The following is an 18,237-nucleotide window of genomic DNA, read 5'->3' on the forward strand; positions in this document are numbered from 1 at the left end:
ACAATTCCGTATTAAATGATCGCGTACCAATTTACTGACATCGTGAACATCTCGATGGGTTATGTCTACTGCATTTTACTCGATTTTTTGGATAGGAAAAGCTTTGCTTGTCGGGAGCGGGTTTAACAGTGTACCAAAAACGCATTCGTATGAACACGTCTCGAGGGTGTTTACATTTATTTAAACGCGAATCCGCTGACTTTCTCCGGTGTTTTATAATTACGATTCACCATTGCACCCCAGAAACACAAACGGCAGTCCAAACAGTAAGCGGGGAGCGGGTGAAACTGAGCCAAAGAAAGCGAAAACGGTTTCATCAGCATCAAAAACTACGGCTACGTTTTTTTTTTTTTGGATTAGCGTGGTGTGTGCTCCAGTACTACAAAAAAGCATGACTATTACGGGCAAGAATTACGTTGCACTAATGAACCGATTGAAGGAAAAGAAAGCGCTTTCTTTTTGGCGGTCGTTTATCCTGAACAGTACCCTTCAGTCGGTTCATATTCTTCCCCGTAATAGTCCTGCTTTTTTTTAATACTTGAGCACACACCAAGATAATGCACCTGCACACACGTCTCGGTTTTTACTGCAAAACTCCACGACTTCTAAGCGCTTTTACAAGCGCCGTATTTCGCTTACAGCAAATACTTCTTCTTACTAAACCCGAAGAAATGGCTCCCGGTCGAAGGATCATTTCAAATGATTAGGTCAAAGCCGCGACGATCGCCTGTTTGCAGAGTAGGCCATTATACTGATGTTATTAATAAGTTGGAAGAAAATTTTAAACGTATCGAATCGCAAGAAGACTTACGTTGAAAATAGAAAAACGATTTTTTAAATCTCGTTTTCTTCATTAAACCTAGAAATTTCCGAACACCCTCGCATATAAATAAATACATACAACAGAAAGAAGCAACGAAAGGATGCGTCGATTTTTTGCTTACTTAACAGTATACAGCTCAATTGTTCTTACAGGTTCGATACATCTAAATCAACCGATGTAGAAAAGGAGTACTGCCTTCTCTGAGAGTAATGATGATGAATATTACGGCCGGTCTCCGAGGCGAACAAAAAGAATGAAGATGTAATTCGGTTGAATATTGTAAGAGATCTGTCGAGCGTAGCATGTCGATTCGTAATCGTACATTTGATTCGCTGAAAAAGATAATGGAAACCGCTTCAACAGTCGCTTCACCTAGTAAACCTAATGAATGCTCGCATATTATTTTAGACAACGGTCAAACTAATATGCGTCAGGTTAAAGAACATACACAAGAAAAACAACAAGAGAAAAGCGCATAAAAAAGATTTGATCTGAATTCGTGCTTAATAACCAAAAGATTACTCGACATAAACGATTAAGACTTTAACACCACCGACATTAAATAAAATTAAATATTAGCTTAATTTTTAACGTCTATTAGTTACATAAACACATTTTTAAAAGAACTATATATATATATATATATATATATATATATATATATATATATAAGAATAATAGTATTCTTTTGAATAAATAAATAAATGAAATAAATAGAAAGTAACAAATAAATTAGTCGTTTTATAATGCAAATGAGAAATAATTTCTACAAGTGTAAAATTCAATGTCTGACTGGATCTGAACCTAAAACCTTGTATCTAATGAACTGACCACAGAGGTCAGCATTGTAAATATTACTATTATCTTTCTTAATCTTCCAATAGATCAACAGAAAACAAAATTAAAACCTGTTACTATAAAACAATAATAAAAATCTCAATTTTCTATTTCATAGCTTTATTTAATTATTTACAATAATAAAAAAAGTAATAGTTTTACAGAAACACTCAATTTTAAAAGTACAAAATTTAGAAAGCTTTGAATTACAGTTATCATCATTACAACAATATATTGGGACTTTGGAAGGGAACTGAATATAAAATGTATTAATATAAAATGGCTTGAAATGACACGGCAACATGCTATTAAATATTTTATTTCCACGCTGTGTATGATAAAGTATTTCATAACCATAAGTACTATATGTTATAAAAAAGTCCTTAAGGTTATTTAATTTGGTTTTAAAAGGAATAAGGTAGAAAATACCTGTAAAGAAGACAAAAATAAAATATATAAAATAAGATCGTAGAAGATGAAGAATTTATGAGCGTAGTTATTTAGTTACAAGATTAAAAACCATTTTTAAAAAGGAAGAGACATTGAAAATAGAAAAAAATGCAAAAAAACATCGAACCGATCAAATAAATTTATATCAAAGAACACATTTAAAAATTAAGAGTAACAAAAATATTAAACCCACTTATCACAAGAACTTTAAAAAAAATAAATATTTAAAAAAACAGTTGCGTCATTAAGTTATAATTAAAATAAACAGTAAAATTAAACTTTGCAAATAAATAATTTACCTGTGAAACAATCTTGTATCACACAACTGAAAATTCTGAGAAACAAAATTTAATTGTATTCACAATTTATCTATCAAATTACCTTCTGCTTAATAAAAGATACTTGATATGCTGTAAAATCAGAATCACAGTATAAATAATAAAAAAAAATATATTAAAACAGCCTGTTAATTTATATATAGTAATAGCAATTAATCGTTTTTAGTTTCACTTTCAAATGTTTTTGCTGAACTACATTAGTTTATTTTACATAATATTCTAATTTATGATAAAATAACAAAAATGTTTATCTAACCGTAATAAATATTAAACGTTTACTTCCTACATGTACATGTATAACTATTTTTGTTAAACCAAAAAACAACCAGAAGTAACTAGGAAACAGAGAGCTCATCGACAGATATAATACTTGTTCATTTCTAATGAATATTAAACGCCGTCATAAGATACATTACTTATTTCCATGAAAAACAATACTTTCTGAATCATAATTAATTCTGTAAAACGTACAAGATTAAAAATAACAATAATCAAAGACACCAAGAGAAATATTCTCATACAAAATTCAAACTAGTAAATGGTATAACACCTCTTTTTCGTGAATCAAGTTCCTGCATTTCATCAGAAAAGTCCTGGGTATAAATATAGATCACGTTTGACATCTTTCATGCGCTACAAAATTCATAGATCGTAAATGAACACATTAATTTCATGGTAAATCTGTAATTATTAAAAGGAAATAAATACCCGTATAAAATCCACGTTAAATAAATAAAAATTTAATTTCAAAAAATGTTAATACTATACAGACCGGTATTTGACATCAGAAATCTATGCTGTCAGAAAACATTCATCCAAGTAGGAAAAAAATTTGCTATATCAACTAAAGAAAGAAAATTTGAGAAACACCTGTAACAAAGTGAAGCGCTTTTATAGCAACCGAACGATATAACTGATATTAAAAGCAGAATTGTAAAGAACAGAGGATTATGTAATGCGATATTATACAAAAATACTAAAAATTAAAAAAGTAATCGATATAGATCAAAATGAGGTTTTTGATAAATCAGAAAAATAAAAAGCAGTGCCAAATTCTTTGTTAGAAAAATACAAGGTTTGTCGATCGTTACACAAAAGTACCCGAGGTTAAATCTTTCAAAATTGAGATTAAATAGCATAGAACAACAATTAATAGTAAATTTAATCGATTAATCCAAGTACAATATGCAACTATATAAACAAAAAAAAAATTGTAATTATAATAGATAAAATAGAAAAATAATCTAGTTTTAGGTTGCTTATACGATTGAAAAAGCCTATCAATAAATAGGAAGTTATTAACTTCATCATTAAACAGTAAATAAAATATTATTAACCAGGGAAAAAAATTAAATTATTATTAAATTAAAATTATTTACCTAAAGTAAATGTTATTATGTCAGATTCATGGCTTACACATAACATTGTAACAAGTGTACTACTACTACTTTCTTATTTGCTATAGATTTATACAAATTTAATTCACAGCTTCAAATTGTAAGGGTATTTTGCCGTAAAAAAAATCTTTGAATATTGCAACAGCAAAATTTTTTAATGTAAACAAAAAATTAAGTGTTTTAATGTTTTAAACAATAATTTAATGTTTACAATTAAGTTTCATTATGTTCATTATTAAGGATTAATGGTTCATTATTAAGGATTAATGATTCATTATTAAGGATTAATGATTCATAATTAAGGATTAATACTTTTGAATCTATTTTAAAAATACATCAAAATATAAGTTCTATCAAAACATATCTTATCTGCCATCCTTGTGTTCTCAAAAATATGAAAATACAGAATCAAATATAACCATTTGCATCTATCTATCGCTTCAAGTGATCTGATATTACGGATCTACTTAATCCGCTAAAAATTAATATGAAATTGAATTTTTAATTTAATTAAAATTAACAGAGTTAATAGAGAATAAAGTAAAAGGGCGTAAAAATGAAAAAAAGAAAGGAAATAAATCTACGGCGACCTTGCAGAAACAATTAGGAAACTGGGCCAAGTTCAGTTAATTTGAAAGTAGAGGGATGTAAATACAATAAAACTGAAGACAATAAACAAACAATCTAAGTTGTATTAAGTATGTTGGGGTTAAAATATTATCACAGAATAGAAAGTAACTTAGAATAGCATCAAAACAATAAAATAACTCAAAAATAACTTCATCTTTTACAACTAATTTATTTTAATATTGTTGATTAATTTTGTAGAAATTAATACAATTAAATATTAATTAATTATAATAAATTAGTAAACTATAAATATTTTATTGATAATTTAAGGTTACGTTGGATTTCAGATTATGATAAGCAGAAAAAACTGTTTGCATTTTTTTTTCAAAGCCATCCAAACAATTTGGTAATGCGGCAGTGAATGAATGACTTCTAATAACATTATTAAAGGATTAAAATATTCTAACTCAAACAGATTAAAATTATCGAGCTCATGATTGACAGCATCCATTCTTTGAAGGCATTACATGACTCTTCATTTTAATAAGCAAAAAACTATAGTGATTAAAAACTAAGATAATTCAGACTGACCTAACCTAACATTATTTTATGTATGAGAGCATTAAAAGTAAACTTAATTTTTATGCATAATGGATAATAATACATACTACTTGTCAAATAGACAAAGTATTTTCATTTAATAATGGATAGTTTATAAATTGTGTACCAGTTTGACACATATGCATAAAAAAAAAACTCAAACAACAATATGTGGATTTCTTTTCTATTACGGATAATTTAATAATTTATTTTTAATTATATTTAATTTAATTAAAATTAACAGCTTTTAACAAAGACCACTGCTGAACATCTCAACAGATGCAAAATCTTTCCCCAGTTATAAAGCAAAAAAGTATTATTAACCTAACAATCTTTCTTAAAATCTTCATAAAAACTGATGAGTGTGAGTGAGCGAGTGAGTCAGTGGTGTGTGTGTTTTTCAGCATAACTCTGGAATGCCTTGAGTAATTTCAACCAAACTTCATACACATAATACTTACTATGTGGAAAATAATACTGTGGGGATAAGACACCTGTAGCACCCCTACGGATGGGGGAGATAGGGTCGCTAAGCTGAGGGTGATAAAATACTAATATCTGCTCAAAGAATGGGGGAAGTAAAAATAATCAACAACTACCAATATTAGCATCAAATTCACAGTTTTTAGGGTTTTTGATAGACTGATTGGTGGCAGTCCTGATTACAAATCAACGTTTACTCGAATAGAATAGAACTCTGTAGAACCTTCTAGAAGGCCATGGAAATGAATAGACCACTGTGTCAGTAGAACCTTCTGGAAATTTTTAGAAATCATTACACCTTGGACTAATGATGTTCAAGAAAATTCCAGCACCCACTAGAATAGGAAAGCTAACTTATAATTTTATAAACCTGTAATAAAATTTGATTTGATTAATTAAGATTTGATTCCTTTTGCTGACTAATACAAGCCTGTCTGATAAAAATAAAAATATTTTATAATCATTTATTTAAGAAGTTGGTGAAATTAGTATAAATTCAAACCTCTTTTCACAAAATTTGGTATTTACCGCTCAAGTTAATTAGCTAAGTTAAATTACAAAACTAATTTTTACTCTAATGCCAACTAATTTATATAAACCGATATAAATTATTGAAGTCACTAGATTAAAACATTATAAAATGTTGGAAAAATTTATATTTTCTAATGATGGAAGTGTTTCATTACCTTGAACATTATGGTAACTTTTTTTTAATTTTCCCGTCCTAATAAAAGATCATTTTAAACAATTTTAAATTGATGTGGAGGAAAAAAAAGGTTTCCCACCCAAAAATACTCCATTAAAAGAAAAATAATTTTTTATATGTCAACCTGATAGAGGTTGAAGTGGGCAAAACCAATTTTCTTTTTACAGAAAAATATTCTAGAATAAGAGGATCTTTAATTTTTAAAAAATCAATTATTATTTCTGATATATTCTTTAAAAATGTACAATTAAAATTTACATAAATTCAAACCTTACTTTTTAAAAATACAAATTTAAAAAAATAAAATTAAACTAAATTCTAAAAAAAATTAACTTGAAATATAGCAACCTTACTTATTTCCACAAATTTTTTTTTTTAAATTTAATCGAATACATCCCATAAAGATTTAATAAATTTTTTGTTACTCGACTTCTGAGAAAAAAAATCAAATACAAACGCAAACATGTACAATTTTGTGACAAATTGTATAATGATAAGCTTATAAAAATTTCATAATTAGATTTCCATACTCTGGGAATTTCAAAACAGAAGAAATACAATAATCTGAGGTGGTATCATATTTTAATTTAATTTACAGAAATACTTTCACTCTATTTCATATTATAAAAGCTGGGAAATTAAAAATAAGAATTTAATAAAAAGAGAAACATTTTTATGGAATTAAATTTAAAATAGAACTTAATTCAATATCCAAAAAAGCACTAAACAAAATGTTCAATGGTTAAAATATAATAATAAAAACTTTAAAGAAAGATTAAAAGAAAATGCAGTTTATTTCTTTATTTCTATATATAATTAGTATCTTATATTATAATTATAAGTTACCTTATACAGCTTTTACAGAAGTTTTTCATTAGTGAGTTAACTTAATTTAAAATGAAAACCAAAATTTTGAATGAAAACAAATTCTTTTGATTCTAATAAAATTGCTGATGACAAAGAAAAGACATATTTTACAAGAAACTACTTAAGATTTCTAATCCTGCATCGCTGAAAAAAAGGAAAATATAATTAAAACTTAATTAAGAAAGAAATATGCTTACTGGGCTAATTAAATAAAATTAATTTTAAACAAATCCACTTTCAATTTAAAGTTAAATAAGAAACTAACTAAATTATAATAAACTATTCTCCAACCGTTACTTAAAAGCAGTAAAAAAAGACATCACATAATTTAACAAACTTAAAGTACTGAAACACAAACAATATTCCTAAATCATTAAAAAAATAAATAATTGTTAAAAGTCATTCATTTCTGAAAATGATAAAAAAATAATACTTCAAAAAACAACAATAAATAAATAAATTTATATAAATTATTATAAATATATATTAATTATGTATATATCAAAAATCAATAAAAATTATGTTTATATATTAATTTCATACTTATTTACATGCATGCATATATATAAAATATTTATTAAAAAAAAATATTTTACCTTCAGCATTCATCTGAATTTAAAAATAAATAATAGCTTTCAGAAATTCTACATTTCAATCGCATCATCTTCTACAACCACAAATTCTAAACATCAAATTAAATTTTTATCATGATATGACAGAATGTAAACAACTGAGGAAAATAATAAAACATTTATTTATACAGCAATTATCAACAATACTTCATGGAAATTATATCCAAATCGCAAAAGAAAACGTGCATTAACCTAGCACACAATCATGTTTAATTTGCAATGACCTTGGTTCAAATCCAAACTTAAAAGCATAATAGATCGTGGATACCGGTGTTCTTTGGTGGTTGGGTTTCAATTAACCACACACCTCAGGAATAGTTGGCCTAAGACTATACAAGACTACACTTCATTTACATTCACACATATCATCCTCTTAAGGAATACCTTACAGTGGTAACAGAGGCTAAACAGAAAAAGAGAGAGAGGTTCATATCCAAATAAATATGAACATGAAACTAAGCTAAAACGGCTGGGGGCTTGTTAATACATTCCTACTTCCATGAGCTTAGATTTGTGCACAATATTTTTTTTTTGTTGCTAAATTTAAAAGTTTTTAAAAATTGACTGCAATACACTTTTAAAATGTTTAAATCATAGTGTCTAATGACTAACAAAATAAAAATTGTTATTTTCATTAAATTTTCTGAGGTATGTCTGACAGCCAGAGAAGGTACATGGATATTGTCTTAAAACACATGTGCTATATAGCAATACATCTCAAAACAAACCAAAAAGAAATACTTTCACTGTTCAAAATATTAGAAAAAAATACATCAATCTGTAGAAAATCAGAAATAAAACAACTTCTGATTTTAATATGAACATTTACATACGTTTTAAATGCAATCAATTACCTTGGAAAAGAGTATAAAAAATTCCAACAAAAATAAACAATTAATATAACTTCCTAAGGAGAAAAACTCATTTAATATCAATATTCAAAGCTATATTTAATGAAGTATTTTTACATTTTTTCTTTTGGATTTGAGATTACACTTCCCACCATAGAGGATATATATTTAAACTTAAAATAATAAAAAAAAACAGATTCTCTTTAGAATATTAACAGACAGGCGTTCTTAGCAATTAATGGTTAATGATCACAGAAAACAAGTCCACTTTCTATTAATATAAAAAATTAATTTAAAAGTTGATTCGATTTTCTAGTCTTTTTTTTAAATTAATTTTTTAGACATTTTAAATAAATTTTAGACAATGTCAGGAAAAGAAAAAAGTGTATGTTTGGAGTGTCGCTTTATATGGAAGTGAAACTTGGACAATCGGAGTATCTGAGAAGAAAAGATTAGAAGCTTTTGAAGAGTGGTGCTGTAGGAGAATGTTAAAAATCAGATGGGTGGATAAAGTGACAAATGAAGAGATATTGCGGCAAATAGATGAATAAAGAAGCATTTGGAAAAATATAGTTAAAAGTATTCCAGTGACACTAAAATGTATTTTTTCTTACAATCAATTTAATATTTTATGACAAATAAGTAATTTTTAATTTCCTAATGATCTGTGCGCAAATAGGACCAAAACTTCTTTAATTTGTTTACATTTTCATTAAGTGCCATATTAAACTATTTGTTTAAAACATAACCAAAAAAATGTGATAGCAAATTAATTAATTTTAGTAAGTTATTATTAATCTGAACAAATCAATAAGCATCTATTATACATTTTAAAATTTACTAATATTAATTTATTAATTTTTATAAGCCGTTGTTTAGTTGACATTCACACATTTAGCATAGTTATTCATATTTTTTTTTAAATAAATAATACAACTGATTACAGTTTCTAAAATGGAATAATTTTTTTTTAAATATTCAAAATAATGCAAGTCTCCTACTCCATTCTAATTTATTCTTTAGTTATAGAACCTGGTTTTTCTTTTAAAAATTACGGAATGTTTACTTTAAAATTTACAAAAAAGTAAATAATCTTTTAATAAACCATTTTATCAAAGAAATTAAATATTAACTAATTCACTTTTTTTATGGGCAAAATAAAAAACAAAACAATAAAAATTAAATACCTTTCTTTGAAGAAAAAAAAATTGTAATAAACACAAAACAAGAATTAACAAGTGTACAAAAATATAACACAGCTGCATTAAATACTTGTTACAGAAACAAATAAAGAAATATGTATAATGAAACATAATATCTTATAACGAAACATGTGATTATTATTTCAGTAAAATACTGTAATGAAGAATTAAAATACAGTTGATAAGATATTAACAATTACTTATGTGATTATTATTTGCTTCTAAAGAGAACAATAATAGTTGTACTTATACGGTAAGTGTAAACATAAGGGCAATATTGCCCTTAAGTATAAACGATTTTCTAAGTATATAATTACTAAAAAAAAATTGTTGATCACTGTTCTTAATAAATGTAATGAAAATTTCTAAAAAAATATGTATAAAAAAAGATTTACAAATGATAATTTTATTTTTAAACCACGTGCACACACACACACACACACAAAATTATATATTTAATAAGTAATGTTTGTGTGTGTATGCTATTCCTTAAATTAGTACATACATTTTGAACACAGCACAAACATAAAATACAGGTAATTAATTAGACCTAATTTAGGTATTCTTCATACTATCTATGTAATAATTACTTACTGTTAACTTTATCAAATTTGCTATATATACCATCATTTAAAAAGAAAAAGCATTGAATCATACTTTAAAATTAGCAACAAAAATAAAAAATAAATGTGACTCCTTGATAATATACTAACAGCAACAGATCAAGCTAAAATTTTGAAAATAGGTAAATACAATTAATTTTCTGGTTTTAGAAAAATGCATTTTTATGAATGAAATTACTATAAATAAAGCTGGTGATTTTAAATAAAACTGGTTTAATCTATTTATATTTAAATAAATATATATATGTTTTGATTACATAATAACTAAAAACTTTTAATGCTTGTTTACGCTATTAATTACTAAGAAATATATAATAAAATACAGTTTTAAGATATTGTATACAAATTTCACAGATAAATCAAGACAGTAATTGCAAATATTCAAATAAAACTATCAGAAATAAAATCAAGAAACTAAGAGACGTAAATGAAATAGCAAGATATTTATTTAAATAAATCTCTTTATTTAGAGGCATAACACTGTACAAAAGTTGCAAGCAAACCATAATTTAACCCCCAACAATAATAAATCATCATAAACATCAATAAATTTTTATACTCTCATTTCTGTTTTCAGAAATGTAGTCTTATTTATTCCCTTACTAACAGGATATATTTAAAGTTAATCTTCGGTAAACGTAAATATAAGCAACTGTTAACAAAAGATCACCATATTATAAAAAGTACTTCCTGATCAATAATTACACAATAATTAAACGAAAGTAACTCTTCAAAACAAACACACAATCAAAAGAAAATTTCTTAACTGAAATGTTAACTATAGTATGAATGGTTTTAATAACTTTGAATATGTTATATTTGAAAAAGCAAATGAAAATTAATGAAAACCACAATTACGAGACAAATGATTTGAAAATCTTAACCTATACAAATTTAAAATTATACGATTACCAGAAAGTAAATAAATGAATAACTAAAAAAAGGCTTAAAACCTATCCGCCTTGGAACAAAAAAATATAATTGTGAATTTCTATTGCGATAAAAATCAATGTCTACTGTAAAAACAAATTACAAAGCAATACAAAAGTCTAAATTTCACGTGGAAATTCATTTATATTTAATGTGAAACAAAAATCCGTCAAATGAAACGCACTATTACTATAATAGAACAGAATAAAATGACACAGTTTAAATTGCCATGAAAACTACTTCGAAGACTACCAAAAATTTATATATATAATGAACGATTAGACGACAAGGTTGTATGTATGCTAAGTCGTTTACGAGAAGACAGCTAATGTGTTGTATAAAAACATTTAATTTATACAAATTCGTAGAGTGAATATTTACTTACCACGATTAAAATGAACACTAAAAGTTCTGAATATTCTCTTAAACATAAGACAATGTAATACTAACGTACAGGGACATTAACTTCAATAATCAAAGGTCATCTAATTCATGTTTTTGTTGACAAAATTTTATGTTTTCGTCTTGTCAACAATGTGTATACACTCATATAGTATCATGTTTTTTAACTGACAGCTAAAGCAAAATAATATTTTTAGTTTATTTAGTGTTAAATACGAACCACAATGGGTTCTGTTTCATATTCAGCATTAATTTAGTTCGGAAAGGTACAGGACTATGTTATATAGGCACGTTAAAAACCAGTGAAAGAAACTATGAGAGAAATCATGCGGCCATATTGAATGAAATGTATTACGAGCACATTTACGAAATCATGTTTAACAATTTTACACAAAATATAGACATTGTTCATCACTTACCACTGCTCCTACACGTCAATATTCCTACTGTAAACAAAACGCTGAGCAGAAACACTCTCGCCGCCATAAATTCACACACATTTGGAACAATTTTCACGGAAAAACTTGGTCGAAATACGCCATAGAAAATCTCACTCCATTACTGATCACTGCGCATCTTGTACGCGCAGAGGAGTAACAGCCATCTGCGACTGCTCCATGGACCATTCACACCCCTTCTCCTTTATACTAGGCCACTACATCCAAAACAAACAAGTACAATTAAATGTATTGTACAATATTTTCAATGTCATAATCATTGATATTACTTGAACATGTTATCACCTATCTAAACTTTTTTTACACATTTTAATGCTTAACATTTAAATAGCCATTTTAAAACACGAATTTTTAAATTTTCGAGCATTAACTAAGGAAATATTTAGTTTATTGTTCTAATTCTAATTTGTATAGCGATAGCATTTTTGTTGCAAAAAATAAATTTATATAGTAATTATTCAACACTACCCTAGATATTTATTTCCCTATAATTATTTAAATATCAAAATATATTTAGCAAAATGTAACCTTTCACATTTCTGTAAAAAAAAATGTTTTCCAAAATATGTTAAAAAAAAACTATAATTGAAATAATCATTTTTTTAATAAATTATTTAAAATTGTTGTATTATCTCAAAAATGTTTATTATATAATCAGTCAATTTTATTTTTTAAATTAATTAAAAACAAAATAATTTACAATGAACAAAACTTATTTTTCAAAAAACGTTATACATAAAAATGATGACTATAAAATATATTATAAAATCATTTGTACATAATACAAATGGTACTAGTTCTGTGATGAACAAGGCAAGCAAAATAAAATCTGTCCAATATTTTTACTTAGGTATTATTGCTTCTTATATGGTAAAATATTAATAGATAAATGAAGTTTACAAACATATAAATTATATTTATTAAAAAAAAAAAAAAAAAAAAAAAAAAAAATCAATTACCTCAGTCAGATTCATCTAAGAAATAAAATTATTTAGATGAAAAATAGTTTTTCAAAAGGTGATCTGAAAGTAGTTCAAACATAAACCAAGAAAAAACTGATAGCCATACTCAAGAAAAACAAGTAATTCCTGTAACACTAAAGTGAATGGTTTTTCAATCACCATGTTTAATGACATATCAATTCATATGATACAGCATAACTCTGAATATATTACGCAAATCTTTTTCAGTAAGGACTTTGCAACTGTGTCTTTTGTTCACAAAGTCAGTGTATCTGTTTATTACAAACCTAGATCCCCGACCAGTATGTGTTGCTAGAGTACAATAACAGAAAAACAGACAAAAAATAGTAATGAGGATTAGATACCAAATCATTGACTGAATTATGAACATCATTATTCTTAGACAAAATATCTCTGATTGTTTTTAATCTCCATATTATAATTTTATAATCTGACCAGTATTATAATCTTCAGAGGCCAATATAATAAGCTTTGAATTCTTTTAATCTCCAGTATTTTATATACATCTAATCATAGCCATTAAGAAACTACCTAGCCAAGAAGTCATTCTTGGCTAGGTATTTCTATGTTTCAAATCCTAATAAAAACAGTTGCTTTTATACGGATTTGAATACTAGATTGTGGATACCAGTGTTCTTTGGTGGTTGGGTTTCAATTAACCACACATCTCAGGAATGGTCAACCTCAGAATGTACAAGACTACACTTCACTTACATTCATACATATCATCCTCTGAAGTAATACTTATAGTGATTCTGGAGACTAAAACAGAAAAAGAAAAGCCATTAAGAGACTGGAAGAGATAGCGTAAAATAATTTAATTGTTTCGTGTTTTGCAACAGTAAATTATGCAGTAATCAGCTCTTCATAGGAATGCTTGGATCTCAAAGTACCAAAAGGAAGGACTGCTGAAGGTCGAGGTATTATGAAAATGAACAACTATTCAAGAAAAAAAATTATAGGAAAACTGGTAGCTAGTAATTTAGATTGTATTAAGAAAATAGGTTACTAAAACATTCATAGAGTATAAATTTTACACCGTAACACAAATAGTTAGTTACCTTCACTATGACCAAAACAACTTTCATTTCAACTTTTGGGAAAGGAAGAGTGAGGAACCAATTCCAGTATATAAAAGTAAAAAGAATTGTGATGTGTTCTGAAATTGGCTGACATGGGAGAGTAGCAACAGGCCAGATATTAGGAATGAATAATAAAACTGAATAAAAATTTAAAGCAATCATACTAAATAATTAAATTCATACATGAAACTATGAGAGGTTATCTCTAAAGTAAAGACTGTTTCATTGTAAAAAAATTTATTGAAGTTATACTTTTTTTGGTGAGTTAGGAGAAACTGATCAGAGTTAGGCTTACCATATTTTTTTGGGTCCAATCCAGGATATACTTTTGAAATTACTTAAAAGTCTTAAGAGTTTATTGAAACATTAAACTTTATTTATTCAGCTGCATTTTTCAGTAGACATGACTTTTTTCCAAAATGGTTTGTTTTAATTACATCATAAAATTTACAAGAAAGTTATGAATTAATTTTAAAATTTAGCAAATGTTTAACAGTAAATACTGAAGGTCTACCTTTTCTGCAAACTAAATATTCCATGTAACTGAAAAAACTCTCTCAACTGGAGCAGATGTCCCAGGCAGACATCGTAAACTCAACCATTTTAGAAGTATTGCAACATGAAATATCAGTCTTTTGAAACATCTTAAAAATTGCTTTCCACTTCTCTTCAATAGCATCTGGTACTTTTTCAGAACTTGAACCACAACCTACTCTTTGGTTTTGAATTACCTGGTTCAACAATGTACGTTCATCAAATAAGTCATCAATATTTATGGAATCTTTTATGATTTCATTTACAGATGTGCACACTCTTCTAAATCAGACCAGGCAATTTCAGTTAATAAATTTATCCACTGAAACTTACTAACTTTACCAAAATTGGTTCTCCAGAACTCTAAGTATTGGATACTAGAATTATAAAAATTGTCTATCCTTGAGAAGAATTTTTGTTCCTGAACATCATTATTTTCTTTTAGAGTGCACAGCAATTCTTTGGCAGAAGATGGTATAAATTTATGGATTTTCTTTCCCTAAGTTGATAAATTAATTTAGAATATGTCTTATGTTTTGAAACAGTTCATGTCTAGCAGTGTGGTACGAAAATGTAGGTTCTTTAGCAGTACTCTCCAGATCACTGTTATTGTTATTCCTATCTTTGGCTTTAAAAAAATCTTTTATGTTTGCTGAAGCAGTAGCATTAATAGCACTCCTATGTTTAGCTGTTTTCATATCATCTTCAAGATCACCCTTTCCTTTATGTGCAACAGAAAATTCTCCAGTACATAGCGTGCATTAAACACGTTCATTGTTACTGTCATTACACAATTTCAAAAATTTGTATTCCTATTGCAGGTTACCTTTAAACACACATTTTCTTTCACTCATTGATAAACGATGAGATAAAAAACCAATAGAAATAAAATGATCAAAAACAAGTAGACGAGTTACTTCACACACGAAGATAACATAAACACATTGCCCCTGTTGTGTTGCCAAATGACTAAGTAAAAAGTTGTGGTGAGACTGGTAGCCACGCCTCCGTCAAAGTCGACGTCAGCGCTTGCTCCAGGGTCGGCCGAGAGATGTACGGCAGTAAGAGAATGTTTCTTTCTTTTTTACTGTTTAGCCTTGGTAACTACCGTTTAGATAATTCTTCAGAGGATGATATGTATGAGTGTAAATGAAGTGTAGTCTTGTACATTCTCAGTTCGACCGTTCCTGAGATGTGTGGTTAATTGAAACCCAACCACCAAAGAACACCGGTATCCACGATGTAGTATTCAAATCCGTGTAAAAATAACTGGCTTTACTAGGACTTGAACGCTGTAACTCTCGACTTTCCAAATCAGCTGATTTGGGACGCGTTAACCACTAGACCAACCCGATGGGTCAGTAAGAGAATGTTTAAAAACGCAATGTCGAACGTATAGGTCTAAAATTTAAAAAAATCCTCGCCGGTCATAAAATTTTCAAACCCCGGGCATTAACCCAGACAGGACTAAAACTCAGGACTGTCCGGGCTAATCCCGGACGTATGGTTAGTCTGATCAGAGTGTACTTCCAGCAAATTACGGAAGTTGCGTGCGCCGATGTAACACACCATGAAGATTTGCGCAAGCCCAAGAGTATCAGTTTGCACGCACATGCATAGAGTGTCTAATTCAGTCAGTTGTTCAACGCAATTAAGTGATTTTGCACATGTTTACACGTGCTGTAAACATAACAGATATTGAGTCGTAATAAATATATATTTATATACGCGGATTTCTGAAGACGTTTATTTTGAACTGTGAATATTGTGATTCATATTCATAAAACTTTATTTATATTGCAGTGTATATATTTTTTTTTGTGAAAATTGTGTATCAAGATTTGAGGTTATATAAATATAAGTATTATTTTTTATGAGTAAAATTATATTTTTTAATGAACACAGAAAATAGCACACATCAGATAAATTCTTGATTTTGCATAAATAATTTTAAATATACCAAAAACAAAATTTTTGAAAAATACACTATTATAAAATAAAACTATTTGTGTCATATTTTTCATATCGTAAGCCGCTGATAACCCTAGTGTCTATTCAATCGTCATCCGAAGAATTAGAGGAAATAAACTAATCGAAATATATTCGATGAACTTTGTTTTATATGACAACGAATACTCGAATACTTTTTAAACTGTATAAAATAAATATTATTTAATTTAATTTAAGTGTTGTTTATTCAAACTTTTATTCATGGTATTTAATGTTGTCTATCGATCGTTTGACTCTGTTCAAATTTGTATGAATGCGTAAAAAAATTCTTTTTTTTTATTCACGCCAAAGAAGTATAACTTCTTACGTGTGTACAGAAGTACACAAGAGCTTCTTTTTCTGAAAACTTTATAAATATTTTTTATTTCTATCTACATACCTTATACTACTTCTCTATATAATCGCCACATGAATTAAACCGTTTATCATAGCGATACACTAACTTCAATATACCCTCGTCGTATTCTTCTGCCACCACTCCATTTAGACATTGATTAACAGTATTTTTAAGATAAATAAGTTCATCGTCACCCGCGAATTGCTCACACTCAGAAATTCTTTCAATTTCCCAAACAAATGGTAATCAGAATGAGTTAAGTCAGGACTATATGGTGGGTGATCGTAAATTTCCCATCCAAATGTTCTCAGTAAATAACATGTCAGACCCGCATTGTCGTGCAGCAGTAGGATGCCGTAGGTCAGCCGCCCACGTCGCCGATTTTGAATGACGTGACCAATAACGCTCTTGAAACAGGAAAAAGAAGGGAAATCTTCAGGTCGGAAATCGTGGAACGACAATCTTTTCTGATTTCATCATCGACGCGTTTCAACAAGCCCCTCGGTGCTCATAGGGCCTCCCCGAACGTTCTTCATCATGCACATAAATTCTGTTATTTCTAAACTTTTCAAACCATTTCGGACGTTTCCTTCATTCATTACATTATCACCGTACACAGCAACCAGTTGCCTATGAATTTCAACCGGCTTAACAATTTGATAGTTTAAAAAACATATGACTCTACGCATTTCACAGTCGGCGTCAACATCCATCTTCCTATTCGTTTTATAATGTAGTAACTTACACGTAATCAAAGAAACTGCGACAACAATGCACTGTGAACATTATTAGAGTGGCCATGAACGACACAGTTTCGCCAACCTTAAAGAGAGAAATTTCCCAGCGGTCTTTACTTTAGCGATTTCCTCGTTCATTAAGAAGTCAGATAGATAAAAGTCTTCACAATACTCTATGGTCCTAAATAATCAATTTCTACTTCAATTGATGTTGATGCATTGTTATTAAAATACTGCTAAATGGTTAAAATAGTAAATTAAAATTAAAACATTCTAAAATATAATTAAACTCAAAAAATGTTAAAATAGTGTATTTGTTCTCCAAAAAAATTAAGGTAAATTTTGGTACATTGTCTAAGATAATTCAATTAAATAGAAAAATAAT

At 27.8% G+C, this 18,237-nt stretch overlaps 1 protein-coding gene across 1 annotated transcript in view; it reads right to left on the reverse strand.

Moving 5' to 3' along the window:
- LOC142330122 (protogenin-like) overlaps positions 1-12,253 on the reverse strand; it is a 473,346-nt gene extending 461,093 nt beyond the window's left edge. Inside the window, exon 1 of the mRNA XM_075375205.1 lies at positions 12,131-12,253. Coding sequence (XP_075231320.1) covers positions 12,131-12,197 — 67 coding nt within the window. The 5' untranslated portion in view covers positions 12,198-12,253. The remainder of the gene's footprint in view (positions 1-12,130) is intronic.
- Between the last annotated feature and the right edge of the window lie 5,984 nt (positions 12,254-18,237).

The sequence above is a fragment of the Lycorma delicatula genome, chromosome 9, assembly GCF_047948215.1.
Source record: "Lycorma delicatula isolate Av1 chromosome 9, ASM4794821v1, whole genome shotgun sequence".
Classification (NCBI taxonomy): Eukaryota; Metazoa; Arthropoda; class Insecta; order Hemiptera; family Fulgoridae; genus Lycorma; species Lycorma delicatula.